General features: G+C 53.5%; 1 protein-coding gene across 5 annotated transcripts; it reads left to right on the top strand.

Moving 5' to 3' along the window:
- Window positions 1–23,410, top strand: RARG (retinoic acid receptor gamma). 5 transcript variants are annotated; one of them, XM_020966148.1, is made up of 11 exons: window positions 1–253; window positions 1,087–1,149; window positions 3,967–4,299; window positions 14,574–14,708; window positions 16,594–16,742; window positions 17,175–17,316; window positions 18,033–18,193; window positions 18,589–18,765; window positions 19,948–20,152; window positions 20,515–20,673; window positions 22,004–23,410. In XM_020966148.1, exons 3-11 carry the CDS (start codon window positions 4,113–4,115, stop codon window positions 22,201–22,203), a joined length of 1,515 nt encoding a protein of 504 aa, XP_020821807.1. In that variant the 5' UTR covers window positions 1–253; window positions 1,087–1,149; window positions 3,967–4,112; the 3' UTR covers window positions 22,204–23,410. The 5 variants fall into 5 exon arrangements, with proteins under 5 accessions (XP_020821807.1, XP_020821806.1, XP_020821810.1 ...); XM_020966147.1 differs by having other exon boundaries at window positions 1,084–1,149; XM_020966151.1 differs by lacking the exon at window positions 14,574–14,708 and having other exon boundaries at window positions 2–253; window positions 1,084–1,149.
- The last annotated feature ends 1,543 nt before the right edge of the window (window positions 23,411–24,953 follow it).

Here is a 24,953-nt window from a genome sequence, read left to right as displayed (position 1 = left end):
GAAAATATTTTCCGTGTCCCCGCCTGCGGAGTCAGTGTGCGGTTTGGGAGAAAATGTGTCGGATATTTTGGGGCGGTCACGTGGGCGGGCAGGCTCCAAGAGGCCCCAGGACAGTCCTAGCCTAGAGCCTTTGGGCCCCCCCAACATCCCCCCCGTGACCGCGAACCCCTATTCTAGCGCCTGCCCATCACCAAGACCGTCCAATTCTGGGACCTCCAGGCTTCGAGGATTCCCCTTCCCCCTCCCCCTCCAGGTGAGTCAGAAGGAAAAGGGGGCTGGGATGCCTGGGTCCTACAATGGAGAGAGGGGGGCGCCCAGGGGAGCAGTGGTCTGGGAAGGCTACGTCTCGGGTGCTTGAGGGCAAAAATCTTCCCTGCCTTTTGAGGACTCAAGTCGACCCAAGGAGGGCATATCGGTGCTGTGAGAGGGTGAACTCTGGGATGGGAGGAGAATCTATGGGGTTGGGGAATCTTCATGGTGGGGAAGCTTTATCGTATCCTCTCCCAGAGCTTGGAGGTAGAAGGGGCGACCAGAAGACCATGGGGCAGATTTTGACCTTCCCCCGTTTCCACTTGGGGATACTGGAGGCAGGGAGTTATTTAGAAAAGGGATTGTATGGAGAATGATTGTGGGCTTTGTTCTCTCCCCCTAAAAACCAGGGAGGGGGTGTTGAGCTCCAGCCCTGGAGCAGCTGGGGAAATGGTCATTTTAGTCAGAGAGGTTCTCCTCCCCTTTAACACTGGATGGAGGGATATGAGGGGCAGAGATTTAAGGGACAGTGACAAGAGCAGAGTGGAGTAGGGTGGGAGTTGGAGAGAAGTGGGGGAGCCTGAGTGTTAGGGGATCGGAGACTCCTGGGTCTAAGGATTCCATTTTCCCCCCACTTCCATAAGAGGGTCTAAGTCTGTACTTCATTCCCCCCCCCCCCCCCCGCCCCAAACTGGCTAGGTTGAAAGAGTTTCTTCTGGGTCCCTCTGGCTGAAAGTCCAGGTGGGACTGAGAAAGGCTGGAAGACTTAGGTAAAAGACTCCAGAGTCCTATTCCTCCAGCCCTACTTACTGACTTTTGCTTCTTTATTCCTAGCAGTCACAGTCTAATCCCTTCAGCCTTGCCCAGTATGTAGGAAGGAGTGTTTCAGGCAGCCAAAGGGTAAGTGTGTGCTGTCTGTTTGAATGGGGAGGGGATAAAAATGGGGGAAAGAGGGTTAGGTCAGAAAGTTGGAATAGCTGGATCCAGTACCTAGTCTGATGTCCAGGGTAGTTGGAGTCTCACTCCCCGAGTCCAGAAGGATTGCTCCTCTCCAGTCATAGATTAACTTCTGGGGAGGGACATGGGACTTTTGTGGTGAGGAAATCTCACCTGTGCCCACATTTTAGAGGGAGGTGAAGAGAGGGCAGTATTAGGGAAATGTAGCTTGTGCCCCCTCCTTGTCAGGAGAAGGGAGTGGGGATAACCTCCTAAACAACACCCCTTCCCCCCTTCATACACCATAGCTCAGGGCTCTGGTAGGGATCGGTGGGCACGCCCCTTTCTATCCCCACCCTGGCACATCCCCCCCTGGCTCAGAAAGCCACCTAACTGGCACCTCCAGTTTCCCCCCTGCCCCACCCTGCCCGTGCCCTCCAATGCCCACACACATTCCACTGGCATTGCCTGCCTTCTCCCCTGGGCACTGCCCTTTCCTGGGGCCACTTTAGTGTAAGGAAGACACCTGGGGATGGGAGTGGGTGGGACCCTGGGGTCTGAGCTCCTCTGAGGTTGGCATAGGGCCAAAGGAAACACCCCCATACCCTCTGTAGCAGCCAGGGGGCCTAGGCAGGAGGCCTAAGGATGCCTGAATCCTTCCACTGGGATTGTGGATGGGGTCATGGAAAAAGGTGGTCGTGTTTATTCGGGGGGGGTGAAGAAGGGGAGGGGGGAGAGTAGTCACAAGAGCCTCTTTGTTCCACAAGCTTAGCTGGACTGGGCAGAGAGACATGCCCCCCCTTCTCATCCGCCCTCCATCCCTGCCCACGCCCACCCCCCCTCAGTTATAAGAGAAGCTGCTTTGTAAAGCAAGCCCACCCCTCAACTGGGCTCATTCTCTGGGGTGAGATGTTGGAGGGGTGAAAAATATTTCTTTGCAGACAGCTCCCCAGGGAAACCCAGGTGTCTTATATCCAACTCAAAGCTTCTCTTTACTCCCTGTACCACCCCTTTCCTCCAACCCCAAAGTCTCCCCACCCCACTCTGGACCTGAGGTTCCCATCTACAATGAATGAAAGAGAAACTAAGCTCCAGAGATGAGACATAGGCCTTTCCTAGCCCTGTCCCCCATGGCCATTTCAATCTCTAGGGAGATGAGAGGTAGGCAGCTCCCATTCCTTGGTCTACAAACCCCATTCTCTAGGGAGACCCAAGTATTTGAGCACCTAGGTGCTGGGTTCCTACCTTCCTGTCTCCCATTCCAGGGTCCTTTCTCTTTAGACCACTGTCTAGAATCTCAATATATGAGGGGGAAAGAATGAAACCAGCATAGGAGACCCTGGGCATCCTAGCTTCAAGTCTAAACTAGGGACAGGGAGGGGTGGGGGGGGGGAAGCCTCTTTCTTCTCACCCTTGGCATCAAAGGGGTTAATACAGTTGGAATGTAGCCCAGCCTGTTGGGCTGTGGCCCAGGGGCCTCTGGGAGACAGGACTCCTGGCTCCACCTGGGATAAGGAGTGCAAGGAGAAGGGGAAAGGAAGAGAGATGGGGCCCCTGAGATTGGAAGGTCAGACTTCTGGGTGTAAGGGTGTGGTGCAAGGTGAGTGTGGTAGGGGGGTGTCTCATGACCAGGTTTGAGGACCAGAATGGACAGATACATCACTGGGGGCTAGAGTCCCTGACTCATGGGAGAGACAGACACATGCACACACAGTGTTAAGAGACAGAAGCAGAGGTAGAAGACAGATAAACTAAGGGTTGTAAAAATACAGGCCAAATAGATGCCCAGAGATGAGAAACGGTAAGAGAAACAAACAGAAAATAATAAATATGAAGATCGAGAGATCATTGTGGTCCTACAAATAGATGCTGCGATGAAAAAAGAGAGATGCAGGAACCCTTCCCACTTCTGTCTCTTTCTCCCATTCTCTATTTTTCCCCTTTTGTGTCTGTCTTTCTCCATCCTCTCCCACTTTACAGTCCTAGGAGGGGATACCCTGGGCTCTGCGAACAGGCCTCCCACTCCCCAGCCCAGACACCATATACAGGCTGGAATCAAGGTGACCAGGGGCTGCAGGAAAAAAGGGAGAGCCTAGGAAAGACTCAGAAATGGAAGCAAAGGGAGAAAAGGAAGGAAGGAGATAGAAAGAGGCATTTAGGGGGAAAGCGAAAGGGGAGAGGATGGAGAGTTGGGGAAGAAGTTGAGGGAATTTGGAGGGGGAAGGGAGTTAGAGGAGAGAGGGAAAAGGGAGAGGAGAGAGTTAAAAGAAGGGGGAAAGAAAATTGGGAGAAAAGGTAATAACAATTTAAGAAAAGGGGATTTGGGTAAGTGTGCCAGAAGGGTAGCTGAGGAGATTTGAGTGTGAAATGTACACAGATTAATAAAGAGATAAGGGAACACAAAGGGGTCTGAGAAATAGAGACTGGCTTGGGCTTCAAAATAGAGATAGACTTATCCTCCTCCATTGTTATCCCCAACTCATATGTCCTGAGGCCTGACCCCTCACCTCCCTCCTTCCCCACCTCATCTCTTTCACCTACTTAGGACAGACAATAGCCCCAGGCCCCAAGTCTGTTTTCCGCTGGAGTGGATCTAGAGGGTGTCTCTAAGCCCCAACACAAGGCCCCTTCTGTGTTTCCCCTAAATTTCCAAGGGCCCTTTACTAGTAGCTGCAAATTGGGAAGGTGGCTGCCCTGTGAGTGAGGCACAAGAAGGGTATTTACAATCAAAAGGTGATCCCCCCCTCTTATGTGACCTTTTTTTCTTCTTTCCCACTCCAGGACCCTTGGAGCCCTGGTGGTTGGGCTGGACAGGGTTGGCACGGAGCCTCCTGGGCCCCGGCGTCGGGCATGGGCGGGGGGGTGTGGCTGAGGGTCCCCCCCGCCCATCGCAGACCCTAGAGGGCTCAGCCACCCATGCCACCGCCATGGCTGCCAATAAGGATCGTCTGTTTGTTCCCAGTGCCCTGGGACCTGGGGCTGGTTTCCCTGGGACGACAAGCTTCCCTTTCGCCTTCTCTGGGGGACTCCGGGGATCCCCACCCTTTGAGATGCTGAGTCCTGGCTTCCGGGGCCTGGGCCAGCCTGACCTCCCCAAGGAGATGGCCTCTCTGTGTGAGTCTCAGGGGCTGTGAGGGGAAAGGGAGAGGAAGGGGCAACAACAAGGAGGTTGGAGGGTTGTCAGATATGGGGTGTCCAATTGAAGCTGACTTATACAGAATGGGGAGATGGTTACCAAGGTTCTTGGGCCCCCAGGTGGGAGAGTTAGGTCTGAGAGCCTGGGGTACTGAAAAAACTGTTCTGATAGAGTGTTTGTTGGGGGGGGGTTGTTATGTGGATCTGGGCCATGTGGAAGTATTTATAATGAAGAGGGCTGTTGCATGCAAATAGGTTGGGAAAAGCAGAAGAGGAAGAACTGGGGGTTGGAGAGGCTGTTGTCCTAGAGCCTGAGAAGTCTAGTCCCAGGCACTTATTTGTTGCTGAATAATAATCCTTGACACGTTTATATGGCAAATGAAGGTTTGCAAAGCGTTATATAAGTATGATCTCATTTGCTCCTCCCAATTAACTCTGGGAAGTAGGTACTATTATTATTGCCATTTTACAGATAAGGAAATTGAGGTTTGTAGACTTGCCCCAGAGTCACGCCACTAGTAAATGTCTGAGTCCAGACTGAAACCCACATCTTCCTGACTCTAGGCCTAGCATCCTATCACCAAAAAGGAGTCTGGGAGTCAAGGGCGGCAGAGGAGGCTAGGAAGCCAGTTTGGGGAGCAGTAATTGTTTTCTGGGTTAGCGGGTTCAGTCTGTGTTTCAGAAGAGTAGGCCCTTGAACAACCCCAAAGCCAAGATGGGAAAAAGGAGACCAGGATTGAGACTCTGAAGGTGGATGAATTAAGAGTTCATCTTCCCAGGCTCTAGGATGGGGTGGAGGCAGTCCTATAGGAGAACTTTATATTTAGACAGGGGAGGTGGGGCCCCAGATAGGGGGGTGGTGTCCTCAGATTATCTTCCCTCCCTTCTTTGTGGGACTTGTGCCCCTCCCCTCCTCTGGGACCTGGCACAGTGCCTGTGTGCAGTGCAGATCCCAACATGCCCCCCTACCCTACCCACTTTGAATGAAATCCTTGGGTGCTGACAGTCATCTGGTCCACCCCCATTCCCCCCACTGACCCCAAACACACACACATTCCGGCCCCTTCTACCTGTGACCTCTTCCCCTCATTCTCCTAAGGAAGGTGTGCCTAGGGTCTTAGGATCCTACTAGGATCCGGGTGGAACAGGGTTAGAGAGAGGCACACTGCGCAGGTGAGGCAGAAGGGGAAACCCCACACCAGACTAGAAAGGAGAGAGAAAGTAAAGGGAGAGAAAAGCAGAGAAACAAAGAGAGGATGGAGACAGAGATAGAGTCAGAGAATCCTGGATAGAGAAATGAAAACATAGCGGGAGGGGGTGAGGGAGAGAGGGGAGCCTGGTGTTTGAGGAGGGGCCACTGAGAGTGGTGTGTATGTGTGTGTGGTGGGGGGAAGGAGGGAAAGGGGTGACTAGGCCAGGCTGGCAACTGTACTGGAAAGAGTGAGCTCATCTGGAGAGAGAAGGCATTGTGTGTGTGTGTGTGTGTGTGTGTGTGTGTGTGTGAGTTTGTGTGCCCTTGTGTCAGTTACATGCATACATGGACATTCATATGTGTTGTTTGTACAGAAAAAAGACAAGCAAGGGTAGAGGGTGAGCTAGGAGGTTTCTGACAAGCCAGTTGGCTATGGGTCTGATGGATTAGGCATACCTAAAAAATGGTGAAAATATGTGGATGGCATGCAGGTGCATGAGAAAAAACAACATATCCTCTTTGTCTAAGACCCAGTAGACCTCTCTGTGCCCCCTATCTCTAACAAGATTTTAGGGCTCTGGATTGTGAAGGCCAAGACCCCTGCCCTGTCACCATACTTATTGCAAAATCATGAGGACTTTGGGCCTCATTCTTCCTAGGAATAAAGTGTCTGTATCTTAGGAGAAGCAAATATGGAGCTTGAGAGCTGGAGAATAAACTGTGGTAGGGAGTGGGATGACGTAGGTGGGCAAGAGAGACAGGTAGGCATGGGACTGGGAGATTCTAGAGCAGGGATTCTTGTCATGGAACCCTTTGGCAGTCTGGTGAAACCTATGGATTTATCAGAATAAGGCTTTTAAATGTATAAAATAAAAGATGGTATTATAAAAGGAAAACATTATATTGAAATAGTTATCAAAACATATTAAAAAAAAAAAGACAGGTTCACGATACCAGGTTAAGAACCCATATTCTAGGGAGACAGTCCAAAGATCTGGGAGCCAGGAATCCTGGGTTACAACCCAAGTTCCCATTCCATAACCCTGTGACCCAGTCTCTGGTCATGTTACTGTTACAAGTCAGGGTTTAGGGTTCAAGGTGGGGTTAAGGTTGGAGAAGGGGTCAGGGACCAGCATGGGCCCCCTTTCCAAAGGCAGCCCTGAAGCTAGGGGCAGAGAAGCAGGCTCCTGGAGCTGGGGAGGGTTGGGGAGGGTGCGGCTGCTGGGGACAGGCCTGGGCAGAGCTGTGGTGGTTGGGGGTGGGAAAGCTGGGGCCTCAGACAACTTGGGTGGGGGAGATGCATGGGAAAGCTATAGTGGTGGGAGCAAAGAGGGAAACAAAAGGAGAGAAGAGGAACCATGTGCTTTCCTAGGGAAGCCCTGGGCAGTGCTGAGGGTTCCCTCTTCTCTTTAGACCCCAAATCTCTCCACCTTCCCCTTCGACCTTCCTTTCCATATTTTGTCCCATGTACCAATCTCTGCCTTCCTTTTCCTCTATTCCCAGTCCTTTTGAGAGAAAAAGATCAGAGATTGGCATGGAAGGGTCAATGAAATGCATTATCTCAGAGCTGCCCAGGTCTGATGGTTTTCACACTTTCTCAGAAGCCCAGATCCTTAGCCCCTTTCAGAATCCCCCCTTTTGGCAGTTGAGGTTCTGCTGTACTAGCTAGGGGCCCACCGTTGGGTTTAAATGGGTGAGATGAGTCTAAGGGAGCTAAGGTGGGGGGAGGTTGGGGGAGCACGTGCTAGGCTGAGGCATGTAGAAGCTTGTGTGCATGTGAAGGCAGGGAGGGCTTCGTGGATGTGTGTGTCCACAGACATTGTATTTCGTGAGAATCTAGGGGTCTTTCATTTGTGTCTGAGGGTGAGTGAATTTCTGAATGTTGAGAATGTATCAGTATTGCACTTATGTTAACCCAGGACAGGGGGGCAGAGTGTAGTGGGCGGGAAAGGTTCTCCAAAGGTCTTTCTCCTGCTGGGGGGGGGTAGCTGAGTTGTTAGGATCTGGGGATTTTGTTTCACAGCTAGGGACGTCTCGAGACGGTGCCCTGCCCAGCTCTACAGGGTCAGATGAAGGGGCACATAAGACACACACAGAAAACAGAAGTGAGAATTAAAGGAGATGAGAAGCAATCAGAGGGATGAGTAGAGGGACATAAACAAAGGGAAATCCTGGGGCAGAGAGACAACCAGGAAGATAGAGTCAGGAAAGACAGAGACAAAGGGAGACAGAGACTCAGATACAGAGGCAGAGAGTGCAAACAGGCGGGTGAGGGCACTGGGCAGGCGGCCTCAAGGAAAAAACCCCAGACTACCGCCTCCTTTCCTTCCCTCCCCTTCCCTGCTCTCTCTCCTCCTTCGGCTCCAGCTCCAGGCCGACACAAACGGGGCTTTGATTGCAACAGGAAACCTCTCCGGCGGGGGGAGCTGGGCAAGCCGCCGCCTTTGGGGCCCAGTCTGCACCCCCCTCCAGCCTCTCCCTGGCCCCCCTCTATCCAATCCTTACCATGGAAGGCCCCTATCCCAGTCCAAGGCTCCCCACCCCTTAGTCCCACCTCCCTGAGCTCCGGAGACCCCTCCCATTGCCCTGGGCCATCCTCCTATCAGGGGCTGCTCCAAAACCCAGGTCTTCTTCCCTGAGGCTGTGCCCACTTTGCCCTGGAAGACCTCCCCCCCATAAGTTGCAAAAGAGAAACAGTTGATCTGGAGTGAGGATTGGGGGGGGTGAGGGATAAAGAAAGTTTTCTGCCCCCTTTTCCTACCGACTGCATGTCAGCTAGAATTCATCTGTGCCAGGGATAGTGTTGGGGGAAGGGTAATGATGAGGGTAAGACCATTCAAGACTCATAGAACTTATGGCTTGGATGGTCACTTTCCTTATGGGGGGAGGGGAGCAGATACCCTGTTCCCCCTTCTCGTGTGTGTGTGTGTGTGTGTGTGTGTGTGTGTGTGTGTGTGTGTGATTGGGAGGCTTGTGAGGAGGAAGGGGCACAAGAAGAGGGGTGAGTCAGGCAGTGTGCCCCCACCCCCCCCCAGGCTGGTGGAGAACATCTGGTTTTCATGAAATGCTAGAAGAGTAATGGGCCTAATTGCTGCAATAAGGGCAGGGGGAACATTGGGGGTAAGGGGGGAGTTGAGCAGCTCCCTACCCCCCTCTCTGTCACACCTTTCCCCAAGGCTGTGAAGGGGGCGAGGCTAGGCAGAGTGCCCTAATGCCCCTCCCCTGCTGGGACCCCCTTTCTTAGGAAGGCAGGGAAGGAACTCTGGAAGGGTGATGTGGAATGGGGAGCATCTGGTGTTGGGAAGAGGGGGGCTGGCAAGGGTTTGGGGCTTTCTGGAACCCTCCTCCCCCACTCCTCTTGTGCCCTCCTCCCAGTCCCCCTCCCTGTGGCCTGGCCACTTCTGGTTCTAATTACCAACCAGGCGGGCCTGACTTAATTGGGACCTTTCGGGAGAGGAAGGGTGGAGGGGGAAGGGTGGGGGACTGACAGCCTGCATTGAAGAACTGGGATCCCTTTATCCTTTCCACCTGGGTTTTGGGGAGTTGGTGTCATCCCCATTTTGGTCCCCACATATAAATTTATGTTTCAAGAATATTCACGGGACTTCCCATCCCAAACTCTGCCACTGGCTCAATTCCAAGTTAAAAATACATCACCTATTTGTTGGGGTGCCCCCACCATGAGAATGGGGAGTTAAAAACATGATGGGGGAGCTTACCCTGGATTGGAAAGAGGGCAGCATCCCTTTCTCCGTTGCAGCCCCAACCCCCTAATTCAATCAGCACCCTCCGCATGGTCTGTCTCACCTACCCAGTCCCCTCAATCCCTCCGTCTCTGTCCCTTCTCAGTCTGACTATCCAGCCCCCGAGCCCCACCTTTTAACTCCCGCCCCCTCCCACCCTCACTTCCCAGCGTACTGTGGCACCCCTTGCTCCGCTCTCTGTCTTCCCAGTCTTTTCCCCAGCATTTGTCCCCTCAAGTCCCTTGCACCCCTTAACTACCCTCCCCCCCATTGCATCAGAGATTCTTAGAAAAGCGGGCCCCGCCCCGCCCTGCTGCTGCTGCTGCCGCGGCTGCCTGGGCTGGGGGGGAGGGCCAGCAGCGTGCGTGCGTGTGTGTGTTGTATATGTGCGTGTGTGTGTGTGTGTGTGTGTGTGTGTGTGTGTGTGTGTGTGTTGGGGGGGGGCCAGGCCGGGCGGCGCTCCCACTCCCTCCGCGGCTCCTAGTGTGAGCCAGGCTGACCGAGCCGGCTGGGCAGGCCGGGCGGCCGGGCAGCGGGGCGGGGTACTGGGGATGGATGGGGTGGGGGAGGGACGAGGGGGGGCGGTTTCCGGGAGTAGCAGCCGCTGGCGCTGTCCCGGGGCCAGGCCCCCCGACTCCGCCCGGGCAAACTCTTGACGTGGACCAGCTTCCCTCCACCCGCTCTGCCCCAGCCCCCGGGCCCCCCTCCCCAGCAGCTCCTGGTCTCTCCTCCCCAGCCCTGGGTCCCCAGCAGCTCCAGGGCTCCCTTCAGTCCCGGGTCTCCCCACAGCCTCATACCGGGAGGGTGACTGATGCTGGGAGGAGCGGGAAGGGAGCGGTGAGGGTCACTGCGAAGTGGGGTTGCATGTGTACACGGGGGAGCAGCCCTATGAGCTGGGAGGAGGACACTGGAAATTTCCGAGGGGCATTTATGATCTGGGAGACAGTTGTGATCCTGGGGGCAGTTAGTGGTCCTTAGGGGCACTTGGTGGCCCTGGGGGGGAGTTAATGTTCCTGGGGACAGGTGATGATTCTTGGGAGAGGGGCATTTGGTGGTTCTGGTGGACAGTTTTGATTTTGAATAATTCTTAGTGATCTTGAGGGGCATTTTTTATTTCAGGGGGGCACAGTGATCCCAGGGGGCAGTTGGCAATACTGGCGGGCAGCATCCTACAGGGGTATTTGGGAGAACATATTTGTCCGGGGGGGGGTTATTGGTGAATCTGGGTTGGGCACTTGGGAATGCCTGAGGGGCTCTTATATCGGAGGAGCAATTATGGAGCTCTCCAGGGGTGCAGTCAGGGACCCTAAAAGCAGGGGATTGAGAGCCTGCAGGGCAGTGGGAGTCACGGCACTGACAGGAGGCGTGTGTGTGTGTGGGCGTTAGGCAGTCAGGGACCCCAGAGTTTGGAAGAGGCTGCCCCCGGGGCTGCGTTGTTCGTGGGGGTTGGGGGGCCGGAGAAGGACGCTCGCCGGCGGGGCCGGCGGCCGGCTGGGCGGGGCCGGGCGGGGCCGGGTCAGGGGGAGGTGAGCGCGCCCGGCCGCCAGCCCTGAGGGGGGTTCCCGGAGAGTTCACGTCGGGCGCGCGCTTCGGCCCCGGGACAAGGAGTTTGTGGGGAGGGCGGCAAGGAGAGAGGGCGGGGACTAGAGGAGGCAGAGCCAGAGCCGCAGGAATGTGCCGCGAGCGAGCGCGGAGCGGGAGCGCGCGCCGAGGGGGTGGAGCCTCAGGAACCAGCCGGGTGGGGGGAAGGGAGAGGGGAGCGAGAGCTTCGGACCCGGGGCTGCGCGCGCTGGGGGCAGAAGGATGCCTCCATCCTTCCTTCCCTATTCGTACTTCAGTCCTAGCTCTCTTTCTTCCCTCGAGTTGGGTTGCAAGAAAAGTGTGGATGCTAGGGAAGAGGAAGAGTATGCATGCCCTCTTTTCTTGCCCCCGCCTCCACCCTAGGCACGCGCGTGGGTGCAAATTACGGGCTTCCGTACAGTGGACTGGGATTCATGGGGTGTTCTTGCGCGCGTGTTTATGTTTGCATATGCTTGCGGGCATGTGTGTGCATTGACGAATATGTGCATATGCGTGCGCTCCAAGATGTGTATATGCATGGATCTATGCCTTCATGCGCGCGCGCTCGTGTGAGTGTGTGTATATGGGTGTGTGTGTATGTGTGTGTGTGTGTGTATATGTATGTGTGCGCGCGCTTGACTCTTCGTTCGGCTCCAGCTCGGTGCCCGGCCCCCTCCGCTCTCCAAGCCCCACCCCCCTCCACCCCTCCGGGCTTCGCTTTTACAAAAGGTCTCCCCTGCGAGAGCAGCCTCGGCGCCCGCCCGGAGTGAGCGGGACCGCAGCTGCCGCGGCTTCCAGCCCCGCCCGGCCCCCTCCCCCTTACTGGGGATCCCCCCCCTTCCTCGCCTCTCCCCTATGCAGCCCGGCGACCCGCACTAGCACTCCCCCGCCTCCCTCCAGTAGCGGGGCGCTTGCTGGGGGAGGAGGGGCATTGCCCGCGGGTCCCCGGCGCCCAGCCTCCCCCTCCACCTCCTCCACCCCGCGCCGCGATGTATGATTGCATGGAAACGTTTGCCGGGAGCCCCAGACGGCTGTATGGGGCGGTGGGGCCCGGGACTGGCTTGCTGCGCAAAGCCAGCGGCAGCCCCTGCTTCGCCGGGCTTGAGTCCTTTGCTTGGTCGCAGTCCGCCAGTCTACAATGTAGGTACCGCCTGGGACAGAGGTGTGGGGTGCAGGAGAGGTGGATACTGGCCCTTTAAGTGTTTTTTTGGGGAGTGGACTTAAAATAGATGTCTTGACAAGGGCCCTTTAAATCCTTGAGTGTAGGAGAAAGGGGGATACTGGCTCTTTAAATGTGGGGGCCCCCGGAGATTTCTTTGGGTGTGTGCAGTTGGTGTATAGTAGGTGATTTCCATAGTGGGTGTATAGCTGGAGTGTGTGGTTAGTGTCGCTTAGAAGTTTTTTTGGGGGAGGGGGGGAGATCCTGGTGTTTATTTGTGTAATTTAGAAACCAGTCGACCCTGCTCTTGGAGAGCCTGCACACTCGGCGCAGCTCAGGAGTGTGTCTAAAGTTTTAAGGTCCCTAGGTGGACTCTTGTGATTTGATATTGGAAATGTGGGTGACAGTTATTTTCAGTGTGTGTGACCTTGGGAGTGTGTGTGGTTGGTGTGGCTCAGTGTGTGCCTGGGTGGTGTGTATGTGTGTGTTTGTGTGTGTGTGTGTTAGTTTATCCCTGTCTCCCTGCAGATTGCCTCCCAGCTCGCCCCATGGAGTGGGTTTTGCCTGTGTGGATGTTTGTGGCATGAGTCTGACGGAGTGTGTGACCCACAGTGGATGAGGGGGTGGGTGGTTTTGGAAAGTGATATGTGTGAGAGTGTATCCTGTCCCCCTCCCCTGTATGTGTAAAGGGATGGTTGTGTAGTACTGTGAGTGGGGAGTGAGCTGGGGGGGAAGGGGGGTAGCCCTGGCCTGCTCCTTCCCACAGCTGCAGGAGGAAGGACCCTGTATGGGTGGGGTGGGGTGCAGTGATGATGGGCACCGAGAGGGCAGAGTTTCCCTCTGGGTCTTTTCCATATACAAGTTTGAAGGAAGCACAGAGTCAGAGAAATGTGTGTGCGCTGGGGGTGGGAAGAAAGGCTAGTCACAGAGAGAGGAAATTTCTTCCTTAGTGGGACCCCAAAATATCTATCCTGCCCTCCTCTGGTGAGGGGTGGGATAGATAGAGGACTCGGCTGGTGAGGGAAGACTGGGGCCCTGGAGTCCCCTTCTCCAGAGCTGTAATAAAAAGCCGGGACTGGGAGGCAGTAAAAATGAAGTCCAGATGAGAGGCAGCTTTGAAGAGTGGGCTGCAGAGCCTGGAGGAGGGGGTGGGCCAATTGGAAGGGGGGGCTCAGAGGGAGCTGGAGGCTGTGACCTCCCCCCCCCACTCGCTATTCACAATTTCCATAGGGCCCGGGTCACCTTAGGGAGGGGGGGAGGGTAAGGGTGGTTGGGGATAGGGAATGGTGAGGATGGGGGCGGGAAGAGAGAAGGGAAAAGGGCAGGGCGGACTGGGGGCGCTGTGGGAGTGTGCGAGCCCGGTCACCGAGCCCAGAGCCCCCGCCAACGCGCCTCACTCCTTGGCACTCAGTAGTGCTGTTTACAAGTTCAGCCGTTTTCGGTTCCAGAGCAGAGCTGCTCAGATCTAATGACTTGACTGAGGGGGCTGGGGGCATGGGGGTGGAAATTAAGGGAATTAGATGGGAAGGGATTGGGGGGGTAGGGGCCGAGAGAGGTTGGGTCTTGGCATTTCAGGGATGGGCAAGGGGAGGAGGGATATGTCCCAAACCTTCCTGGATTCTCAGCTGCCCCATCACTGCCTGGGTAAAGGGGACGGATGTAGTTTTGGGCTAGGGGTAGGGAGGTCAGGAGGGGTATTCCAGGAACTAGTTTTGTGGAGTTAGGTAGGGCCTTTCTGTCATTTCAAGCAGGCACCAAGCTGCCCCTAGGCATTGACTGACCACTTCCTCTCTTCACCGTGGCCATGGGGGGGGGAGTCGAGGGTGTACTGGGACTTTGCTGTTTACCCCCTAACAGCCCAGGGTCCATCTGGCAGTGGGTGCCAAGCAGTTAAGGAGGGCCAGGGAACCTGGTTGGACAGCTAGGAAGAGGGCTGAGTTCCAGAACTTACTGGGTCTTTAGGGGTACTTGTTGGCTGTCTCAGGAATGGGTGTGTATGTTGTTAGCATGCCACTGGGTTGCATGTGAGTGTATTTTGAGTCTTTTGTCTTTTTGTGGGTCTTTCTGGGCTGAGGGGTGTATGTGTGTGTGTGTGTGTGTGTGTGTGCGCGCGCGTGTGCGCATGCATGTGTGAGCGAGCGTGCCTCTGTGTGTCTGACTGGGAGGAGGTGTGGGTCTGCTCCAGAGCCTGGGGCTTCAGAGTGCCCTGGGCCTCGCAGCTGGGAGCATTTACAGCGGGTTATAAAGAGTTTGTTTGAAGCTCTCAACTGGCTGGCCAGGAATTTCCTCAATTTCAGCAATTTGGACTTTAAAAGGCGAAAAACCCAGAGCCCACCACCTCTTCTTCCCCACAAGAGGCCCCCCTGATTCTGCCCCAGCCAAGCCTGTCATGCCTAGGGGGCCCTTGCTGGGGACAGGGCTGGGTCCAACATTGGTTAGGGTCTCTGGAGCAGCTTTCCCTCCCCAAATGGGTTCCTGAAATCACTAGCTTTGTACTTTAGGGTTTGGAGTTTGGGGTGGGAGGAGTAGGGGAGGGTTGTTACAAGGGTGCTCAGGCAGGGGTGATGGCATCATCCAAAGTAGAAAAACTGCCCCCTAGGCCTGTCTCCTCGAACCCCCCTGCTTTGTGGATTGGCTGGCACTGCCCCATGCCGGCTTGGCCCAACCCGGGGCCCTTTCGCAAGAGAGGAAATGAGGCAGCTCTCTGAGGGCAAGGAAGGCGTCAATGCCCGAGGTGAGCACCCAAACCCATTCATAGCCCAGTGGGCCCAGTTCATCCAGAGTAAAGTGTGGTGGGGAAGATGGGCCTGGGGAAAGAATTTGGCAGTCCATCCCTCTCCGAGATTCCTAGCAGCAGCTACAGCACCAGCCCTCAGTTTTGAATAGAACTGAGGCATCCTTCTCCTCCCCATCTGGATTCTTATGTAAATGGGGGGGTCAGGTCTCCCTTCCCCCATCCCACCCTGAGGGTGGGTGGAGCCAGGCTGCAACCCAGTGATCTGGCTCTTAGTTGTTCTTTCCATGCTTACCCCTCTCGTTGGATTGGGGACCAATCACAGGTGGGCCCCAGTGGGCTAATGTATCTTGGGTTCCTTCATTCACCGAGAAAGCAGGGTTCTGGGTAATTCTTGCTCTAATCATGAGACTCCCTCAGATGGGCCTGACTTACCTAACTCTTGAGAATGGGCACAGGCATACACAGACACACACACACACACACACACACACACACACACATACACACAGCCACCAGATATAAAAAACAGTCTTGTCTCCGCTCAGATTAATTACTACGGGTGTAGAAGTGAGTAGTGTCTTCTCACCCATTGTGAGGTGAGTTTGCCCCCACTTTGGGAGCCTTGTTTGGGTGTTTTTGAGTTCAGCAACTCTGTAATGTAATCAGGAGTGGAGAAGCGTGGAGACAAACTGTTCAAAGATAGTCCTTCCTCCCTCATTACCCTTCCTTGCATGCTGCTGCATGCCTTCCCAGGCACGTATGCCCCACAGACTCCCAAACATGCTTCTGCATACATGCCCCCCCCTTGTCTCTACCCTCCCTGGGCCCCATTTTCAGCGTCCCACCTTTTTGAGCTTCTCCTCCTTTAAACTCTAGCCCCAGGCTTGGAACAGCGTCTAGAGTGTCATTGCACATAGTAGGTACTTACTCATGCTTGGAGGGGATTAAATGAGACATGATTTATCATCTCAGATCCGCTGCCAGCTGACTGTGTGTTGTTGGTCAAGCCTTTTCATTTACTTGGGCCTCAATTTCTTCATCTGTAAAATAACAGATTTTTTTCAGTTTATATTGCTATGATTATATGCTTTTTTTTGTGTGTGTGTGGGTGCAGTATATCCAGGAGATAGGCTTGGGCACTTGAGTTGTGTTCATCAAGGATGACCTCTCTGCCCCTCTTAACCCCAGATAGATTTAGGGCAAGGGCACTGAGAAATTAAGGAATAGGGGCATGTTGTTAAAGAATTTCCTGAGGGGAAAAGGGTAACTTCCTACCCTATTATGTTTTGGAAAAAAGGAGGCCTTGCATTCCAGGCTCTCCATAAGACTCCAGCTCCCCACTTACTTACCTATTGCTCTCCCAGAGGCCCCAAGGAGGGGGTCATTAGAAAATGAGGATGTATGAATCCTGGGTAGAGAAAAAGGTGAAAGAACCTTGTCGAGTACAAAAGTTTGACACCTAGAACCCTGCTTTTTTGGTAGAGTCCTAGAACCTTGGACTTTTAGATAATCTTGTCCAAATGGGTCATTTTACAGATGAGGAAACTGAGGGGTTAACCTCTCAGGTTGGGCTTGAGTCTCTTTGGATTTGGGGGGTTAGGCTCTGTTTTTGAAGAGCTGAAGGTGAGGCTGGCTTAATTGTAGGGTTGTTCTTGGGTGGGTGTTTATTATATGCATGTGGGGAAATGGGGGGAGGCCGCTTGTTTATAGTAAAGTTGTATATGTGTCAATGGGAGGGAGCCTGAACTTTGCTACTGTAGGGTCCTTTGCATGGCTGTGTTATTGTCTGCTGTTGTTGCTACAAGGCTGGAAGAATAAGCAGAAGAAAGGGTGTTGGGGGGGGCCACTTCAGTTAATTCCACATTGCTCCTGCCCCTCCCAGCGGTAGAGACCCAGAGCACAAGCTCCGAGGAAATGGTGCCCAGCTCACCCTCACCCCCTCCACCTCCCAGAGTCTATAAACCGTGCTTCGTCTGCAATGACAAGTCCTCCGGCTATCACTATGGAGTCAGCTCCTGTGAGGGGTGCAAGGTGCGTGTGTGGTGGGAAAGTCTAGACCTCATTGAGCTGGGCTGAAGCGCCGCCCACCTTCATCCAGAGCAAGTTGGGGTGGGTCTAGTGTAAAGGGTGGAGGACCTAGATTAAGGATTGGGTAGATCAGTGAGTCAAGCATTTATTAGGCACCTACTGTGTGCCAAGCACCATGCTAAGTGCTGATGATACAAAAAAAGGCAAAAAGGGGGTTGGGGTGAGGTCAGAGAGTAGAAGTCTGGGGTGGGGTCAGGCAAAGAGGAGTTTGGGCAAGTGCTTTGGGTATAATACACTCTGTGTCTGGGCTGGAGGTCGGGAGTGAAGGGGAGAGGTTCTGGGTGGGTCGCAGTGACTGTGGGAGCCTAGAGCTCTAGGAATGTTGGCTTGATGACCACCCCCTCTCCCCCTATCTTTTCCCCTATCCACTGCCAGGGCTTCTTTCGACGAAGCATCCAGAAGAACATGGTGTACACATGTCACCGGGATAAGAGCTGCATCATCAACAAGGTGACCCGAAATAGGTGCCAATACTGCCGACTGCAGAAGTGTTTTGAAGTTGGGATGTCCAAGGAAGGTAGGTCACCTGCCTGCTCCAGTGCTTGGCCCTCCCAGACCACTCCTGGGAACACCCTCTCTGGGCCATGTCTCTGGGACTGGCCCCTACCTTTACTCCCTGAAACCCTCCCCTTTTTGTCCCCCCCCCCGCTGGACTTCCCACTGAAGACTATCCAGGAGGACCCTCCCACCCATCTTTGACCCTTTTTCCCTTCTCCCAATTCAGAGTGTTTCATGGGCTTTAACTCTTTGGTTTCCCACAAATAGGGATAGGGATTAGGCATTGCATGCCCTCCTCCCAAGGGAAAATCCAGGATTTATTAGAGGTTCCAACCATTCTTCTTTAGTGCAGATTTGGGGTGCTGGCTCCCTGTCCTTCACCCATCCCCCACCATTGTGCTGCCAGGGCTATAAGTGGATATCCTGCCGGCCTTGTATCCTGCCACCCCCACCCCCACCCCCTCCCTGGCTCCCTCGGTAGCTCCCGCAGGGTGACAGGAAGGGCAGGATGGAGTCCTGCTGCCTGGAGAGAGAAGGAGCTTGGACTACAGGCCGTGAGCCCGGGAAGGGAGAGTAGGAGACCCAGTTAATGTGGGGAATGGAAGGGCAAGAAGTGGGTGCTGGAAGGAGGAAGGGGATCACTTTGAGACACAGGAAAAAGGGGTGGGGATGGACCTGGGTGCCCTGACCTCTTTCCCTGTGCTTCTCTCTCTTCATTCCCTGCCCTGCCCCAAGCTGTCCGGAATGACCGAAACAAGAAGAAAAAGGAGGTCAAGGAAGAGGGTCCTCCTGACAGCTATGAGCTGAGCCCCCAGCTGGAGGAGCTGATTGCTAAGGTCAGCAAGGCCCATCAAGAGACCTTCCCCTCCTTGTGTCAGCTGGGCAAGTATACCACGGTGAGTGGGCACAGCAGGTCAGGAGGCAGGGACACCACAGTGGGCACTGGGAGGAGGAGATAGGCTCCTAGAGATACTGAGAGGGAAGAGGAAGGAGCAGGAGAGGTTGGGAAGATGATGAAGAAGATATACTGAATTGGTTTCTCAGGGGGCCCCTTTAGGGATGGGGATAAGTCAATAGAGGCAATCAGGGTTAAGTGACTTGCCCAGGGTCACCTAGCTAGTGTCTGAGGCTGGATTTGAACTTGGATCCTCCTGACTCCATCCACTACACCACCTGGCTGCTCCTCGGTAAACATTTATTAAACACCAACTATGAGCCCATGCTGGGATAGGAATTTGAGAGTAGGTCACAATGGCTTTTGACTCTGTAACTCCCCAATTCCCATCCGTAGAACTCAAGTGCAGATCACCGGGTGCAGCTGGACCTAGGCCTGTGGGACAAGTTCAGTGAGTTGGCCACCAAGTGCATCATCAAGATTGTGGAGTTTGCCAAGAGGCTTCCAGGTTTCACAGGACTCAGCATTGCCGACCAGATCACCCTCCTCAAAGCAGCCTGCCTGGACATTCTGGTGAGAGCCAGGGAACCCTAGCAACCACCTGAGAACACTTTCTTTACATCATTCTTACCTTGCCTCACACCCCCATTCCTCGAGACCTCCCACATCTCAAAAACTTCCCACACTCTAGAAATCATTTCCCTCAGGGGAGATCCTTAATCTGGACCCAGCTAGGCCCCTAAGACCCCTCTCATCTAAAGCCAATTCCCTACCTCCCTCAGCTCAAGGCTTCCAAGATTTCTTTTGTTGGATTTCTTCCATCTCCTTTCCAATATTCCCCAGGTCTTCTCCTGTCACTGCCCACCCAAGCAGCCCAGCAGGTGTGGTGTATCAGAAAGGACACTGTCCTTGGAGTCAGGAGAACTAGGTTTGAATTTTGGTCTCTGTAAGCCTCATCAGTGAAATGGAAATAATGCCACATGTAATAATCTAGCAATCTGTTTCACAGCTCTTTGTAAACCTAAAAGTGCTATGTGTACGTGTTCTGATTGCTCCAGAAATCCTTGAACTCAGGTTTCTGAACTCCCTCCCCCCACTCCCAGCTCCTTAAGACTGACCACAAGGATATTCTCTTCCCATTCTAGCACCAGAGATCCATTTCTTTCCCTAGGACTGATCGCTGACCAGTAGACAAACCCTTTCACCTTAAGCCTTTTTTAAATGACTTTCCAGCCTCCATTTTCTTATCTTCCTTCTCCTCCCACTTATACCCACTCTTGGGGCTTATTATTTTTGTTTGTTTGTTTGTTGTTTGCTTTTTTGGTGAGGCAATCGGGGTTATGTGACTTGCCCAGGGTCACACAGCTAGTAAGTGTCAAGTGTCTGAGGCCAGATTTGAACTCGGGTCCTCCGGACTCCAAGGCTGGAGCTCTATTTATTGCGCCACCTAGCTACCCCTTTGGGGCTTATTCCTGAGTCAATGTGTTTATGGTATATCCATTGTCCCTGACACTCTCCTACTGCCGGCCCCACCCTGGATGCCATGCCTTGCTTCGCCCTTTTTACTCCCTTCTTTGATAGACCATTCTTCTCATTCCTCACTCTCCCTGAGCCCTGTTCCCCAGCTCCAAATCCCCTCCTTGTCTACCCCAGGTAGTATCATAGAGCCTCCTCCCATTCCCCAGTTAGGCCAAGACCACTCCTGACCATCTCCCCACCTTGTGTCTTTCCTTACTCCTCTCCTTTCCCCCCCAGATGCTTCGGATCTGCACTCGATACACCCCAGAGCAGGACACAATGACTTTTTCTGATGGGCTGACCCTAAATCGGACACAGATGCACAACGCTGGCTTTGGGCCTCTCACAGACTTGGTCTTTGCCTTTGCTGGGCAGCTGTTGCCTCTTGAGATGGATGACACGGAGACTGGACTGCTCAGTGCCATTTGCCTCATCTGTGGAGGTACTCCACATCCCCTGGTATCTGCTGATCCTCCCTTAGTCTTTTTCTTCCTGATAATCCAATCTGTCCAGACCCCACAGGTCCATTTTATCTCTAAAATAGCTACTTCTGGGAGAGACTACATTGGCCCTTTTTTTCTTATTTTTATCAGTTTAGATCACAAACTTTTCTCTTCTTCCTGCTCTGAGTGGGAATAATATGGGAAATTTCTGGCTTTACTCTAGGACACCCCCTAGTGGGAGTAACCCCTTCTTTGTGTCCCCATTCCTGTCGTCTCCAATGCTCCACTATTACTGTGTCTTCTCCTATCACATCCCACAATCTTTCCTCTTACCCATGCCTCTTCTTTCCCACTTCCCCAGACCGAATGGACCTAGAGGAACCAGAGAAAGTGGACAAATTGCAGGAGCCGCTCTTGGAGGCTCTGAGGTTGTATGCAAGGCGGCGTCGGCCCAGCCAGCCCTACATGTTCCCAAGAATGCTCATGAAGATCACTGACCTTCGAGGCATCAGTACCAAGGGTCAGCCTGGAAGGGGGAAGGGTGTGATAGAGGGAGGAGTGAATTGGGGAGAAAGCCTGGGTCCACTTGGGAACCACATTTCCTATACACCCAGCCTCTGCCCTAGAACTCTGTCCTTGGTTCAGGGAGAGGGAGAGGAGAAGGAAAGCCAGAGGAGGCCTGTTCTCTGGGAGTACCCAGACTGATGGGGAGAAATGGGACAGACTTCAGACATGTACTAGCTGTGTGATCCTGGGCAAGTCACTTAGCCTCTGTCTGCCTTAGTTTACTCATCAGTAAAATGGGGATAATTTTACCTACCTCCCAGGGTCATTGTAAGGATCAAATGAGATAAGATTTGTAAAACCTGTTGCAGACTGTGAAGTGCTATATAAATGCTGTCTGCTATTACTACTACTACTACTGCTGCTGCTGTTACTGTAACTACTACTACCACTACTACCATCACCACCACCACCACTACTACTATTGTTGCTGCTGCTACTATTGCAACTACTACTACTACCACCACCACCACCACCACCACCACCCATGGCATAATGATAACTCACTTTAAAAAAAAATCTTTCCTCATAAGCCACCATGTGAGGCAGGTGCATATGAGAAAACTGAGTCTTAGTAGAACCCAGTCTCAGTACCCAGGGTCACATAACTAGTATATGTTAATGCTTGTATTTGAACCCAGATCTTACTCCAAGGCAAATTCTTTCCACTGTATACACCACAGCCTAAGCACAAATGGGTTGACTTTCCACATCGGCAATGTGGCTCATAGGATCAAAGTTAGGACTGGGGACAGTTTCTCTGAAAAGGCTTCCAGGAAGAAGGAGGAAGGAAATAGGCATTTATTAAGCACCAACTATATGTCAAGCCTTGCGCTGAGCATTTTTCAAATATTCTCTTATTTGATCCTCAACAATTCTAGGAGGGAGGGGCTGTTATCTCCATTTTGCAGTTGAGAAACTGAAGTTAAGTGACTTGCCCAGGGTCACACTGCTAGTAAGTGGTTGAGGCTGGATTTGACCTCTAGTCTTCCTGACTCCAGGTTCAGAATTCTAGCTGCCCCTATACAGCAAGGTTAGGAAGGAATAAGGGGAGAGAGAGGATTGGGTAGAGGAGAGGCATCCCATTTTGGGAAGTACCCATTTTAAAAGCTTACAGATAGCAGAGAGTAAGGAATGTGTGTATCGAGGTGGGGACCCTTGCTGTCAGACTGGACTAGGGAGTCTGTGCTGGGAAGTCCCAAGAGATGAATGGGAACGAGGCGGGTCAGAGGTAAGAGAAGCAATGAGGTCTGATCACTTCTTCCATGGGGTCCTCCTCTTCACAGGAGCAGAACGAGCTATCACCTTGAAAATGGAGATCCCAGGCCCAATGCCTCCCCTGATCCGGGAAATGCTGGAGAACCCTGAGATGTTTGAGGACGACTCCTCGCAGCCTGGCCCCAGACTGGAGCCCCCCAGCGAGGATGAGGGAATAGGGGGTGGGGGTGATGGGGACCTCAGCCCTGCCCCTGACCCAGACCCCTGACTTCCCCCTGCTGTGGTGGTGGTGGTAAGGGGTTTTCAGATACCAGGGTAATAGACTGACCATCCCCACCAGTGACTGGGAGAGGACCCTATGTGCCCTCTCTTCACTCCCATTCCCCAAACCAGCACCAGTTTGAGCTCCTTGTTTTTGCCAAAGTTTTCTGGGCTATGTGTCCATCCTTTACCCTCACCAAGTCCTAACTGGGCTTCCTCCCCACAATTTTGTGGCTGGGACCTGATTCCTGTGCCTCCCTCCCCACTTTAGGGAGATCTAATGGGAGGGGTAGATGGGGTCTCAGCTATGAATCTAGGAGCTATCTCTTGGACATCAGGATCCCTCAGTTCTCCAGGCAGGGAGAAGGGGGAGAACCTTTGTTGGTGCTGAGTAGGTGAGGACCTTGTCTCCCATCCCCCCCAACCCCCCACCCCCACCCTGTCAGAGGAGAGCTCCAGGAATAATTAGGAACACTAGAGACCAAAGGGAGGAGCAGGGGGGCTGGGCCAGCTGCCTCCACCCCCTTGTGACCGCTGTGCAATGCCCCCTGCCTGACACACACTGCCCTCTGCCTCCCTGTGTGCCAGGCTCAGGGTAGGGGGTAGCTGGTCCCCCCCCAGTCCTGTGGGGGCAGTGAAGGGGGGGCAGATGCAGGCCCGTTCTGCACCTCTTTGCTGATGGCTCCAGCGTGTACTCCCCCTTTCCCCATGCTTCCCCCACAAAAAGGGAAGTGCCCTCCGTTAAGAATCCCCCAGCCCTACTATGTGCCTTGGGTGCCCCCCGCCCCCCATCTCAGCCATCGGGGCGGAACCCTTCTACACTACAGAGGGGCCTGGGAAGCCCCTCCCTCTCCACCCCTAGTGCCTTCCCCCCACAATACCCCAGAGCAGCTCAGCCCAGGGAGGGGAGGGCTGCTTAGCTGATCCCAACCCTACCCAGAGGAAGCCTCTTATTTATTTATTAGCTTTTGTTTACACCCTGGAATTACCCCCCATCCCCCTGGGGGTTCTGGGGGTGGAGCCCAGGGCCCCTTCTGATTCCCAACCCCTGGTTTGTATTTAGCTGCCAAATAAAATTCCCACTGGCCCCCCTTTTTCTCTGGGGGGGCTGGGTGCTGTCCCCTCCCCCCCTTTGTTTACATCCCCCTTCCCTCCCGCTGTATCGCATATTGCTGAGTTTTCTATTTTTGCAAAATAAAGTGATGGAAACTCAATGGGATCTGACTTCATCCGGTGGGGAAGCGGAGTTGGGGGAGGCCAGTAAGACTTGCCTGAAAGGCTAAGGTGAGGGCTTGTGGTCTAGCAGGTGTTCTTTTCCCTCCCACCCCCACCTCCTCACTGTAGGCTTTCGCCACCACCCACTCCTCAGGCAGATGGGTGAGAATACAGCCAAAGGGAAAGAGATCTGGGACTCTTGGCTGGGAAGGGGGAGGGCTTGGTGTGAGTACTGGGTAGATCTACCCCAGTCCTACCTGCGCCTGTATCTTCCGTGGCCACTAGAGGGTGGCGACGTGGTTCACACAGCCAGTTCTCCCTACAAAACATTCTTCAGACAGCCTATTTCTTAAGATTCTTAGCATCTTAGATTTAGATCTGTAAGAGGCCTTTTGAGATCTTCAGCAGAAGAGAAAACAGGTCTGGGGAGAGGGGTATGGCTTGCCCAAAGTTATATATCCAATAAGTTGCAGAGCTTGGATCGGACCATGGGTCTCCTGACTTTGTCTCCTTCACTCCTTCCAACCATATTCTCCACCTGGGTGCCTCCCCTTGACACTCCCCCCCCCCACACACCTTAGGCATGATCTGTGTTTGATTTCCTGAAGAGAGGAATTGGGGATAAGAGCCTAGATAGTCTCCAGACTTTGTCTTTTCAGAAAGGTCAGTGCTGGGAGTGGGGAGATACAGGACAGAAGAGGCCACAGGTGGGAAGTGTGGGGAGCTAGGAGCTAAGCAACCAGGAATCAGGAGAAAGTGGAAGCTGGGGGCAGCTAAGTGTCGAAGTGAATAGAGCACCAGCCTAAAGTCAGGAGGACCTGAGTTCAAATGTGCCCTCAGACACTTGACACTTACTAGCTGTGTGACCCTGGGCAAGTCACTTAATGCCATTGCCTAGCAAAAAAAAGCACACACAAAAAGTGGAAGCTGGAGAGGAAACCATCAAACAGGTTGGGGCCAGGGTGGACAGGGTGGATGACTTGAGGGTAGATAATTAGGGGGCAAGGCTGTTACTGTAGGTCCCAAGATAGCTTCCTTAAACTAGAGCAGGTCACCCTTCTCTTCCTTCCAGGCTCCCCTGGCTAGTCCTTGTTTTCATAGTATCTATAGGATCGGGGAAGGGAAGGATTCAGGCAAGGAGTCACACCAACACATTTCTCATCCCTAGTATTTGACCCCATACTCCACTAGGGTATTCTAGGGACTCTGCTTCCTGGATATTGCTTTCTACTACAGACAAAACACAGGTTTCTTTCTTAGTGTTTTTTTTAAAAGCCTTATTTTTTAATTTTATTTTTTGGGGAGGCAGTGGGGTTACGTGACTTGCCCAGGGTCACACCAGCTAGCGTCTAAGATCGAATTTGAACTCATGTCCTCTGAGTATATGGCCTGCTGCTCTATCCAATGTGCCACCTAACTAAACCCTGTGAAGCTTCTCTTAGACCTGATCCTGGATCCTTCCTACCCAAGGCCAGACTTGACATCCTCATTCAATCTATAACCCTTAGGTATAGATCTTTTCTCCCCATCTTGTGCCTGTTC

Source organism: Phascolarctos cinereus, unplaced genomic scaffold (assembly GCF_003287225.1).
Source record: "Phascolarctos cinereus isolate Bilbo 61053 unplaced genomic scaffold, phaCin_HiC Scaffold_1;HRSCAF=81, whole genome shotgun sequence".
In the NCBI taxonomy this organism is placed as follows: Eukaryota; Metazoa; Chordata; class Mammalia; order Diprotodontia; family Phascolarctidae; genus Phascolarctos; species Phascolarctos cinereus.
This window is presented reverse-complemented; position numbering and strand designations above follow the sequence as displayed.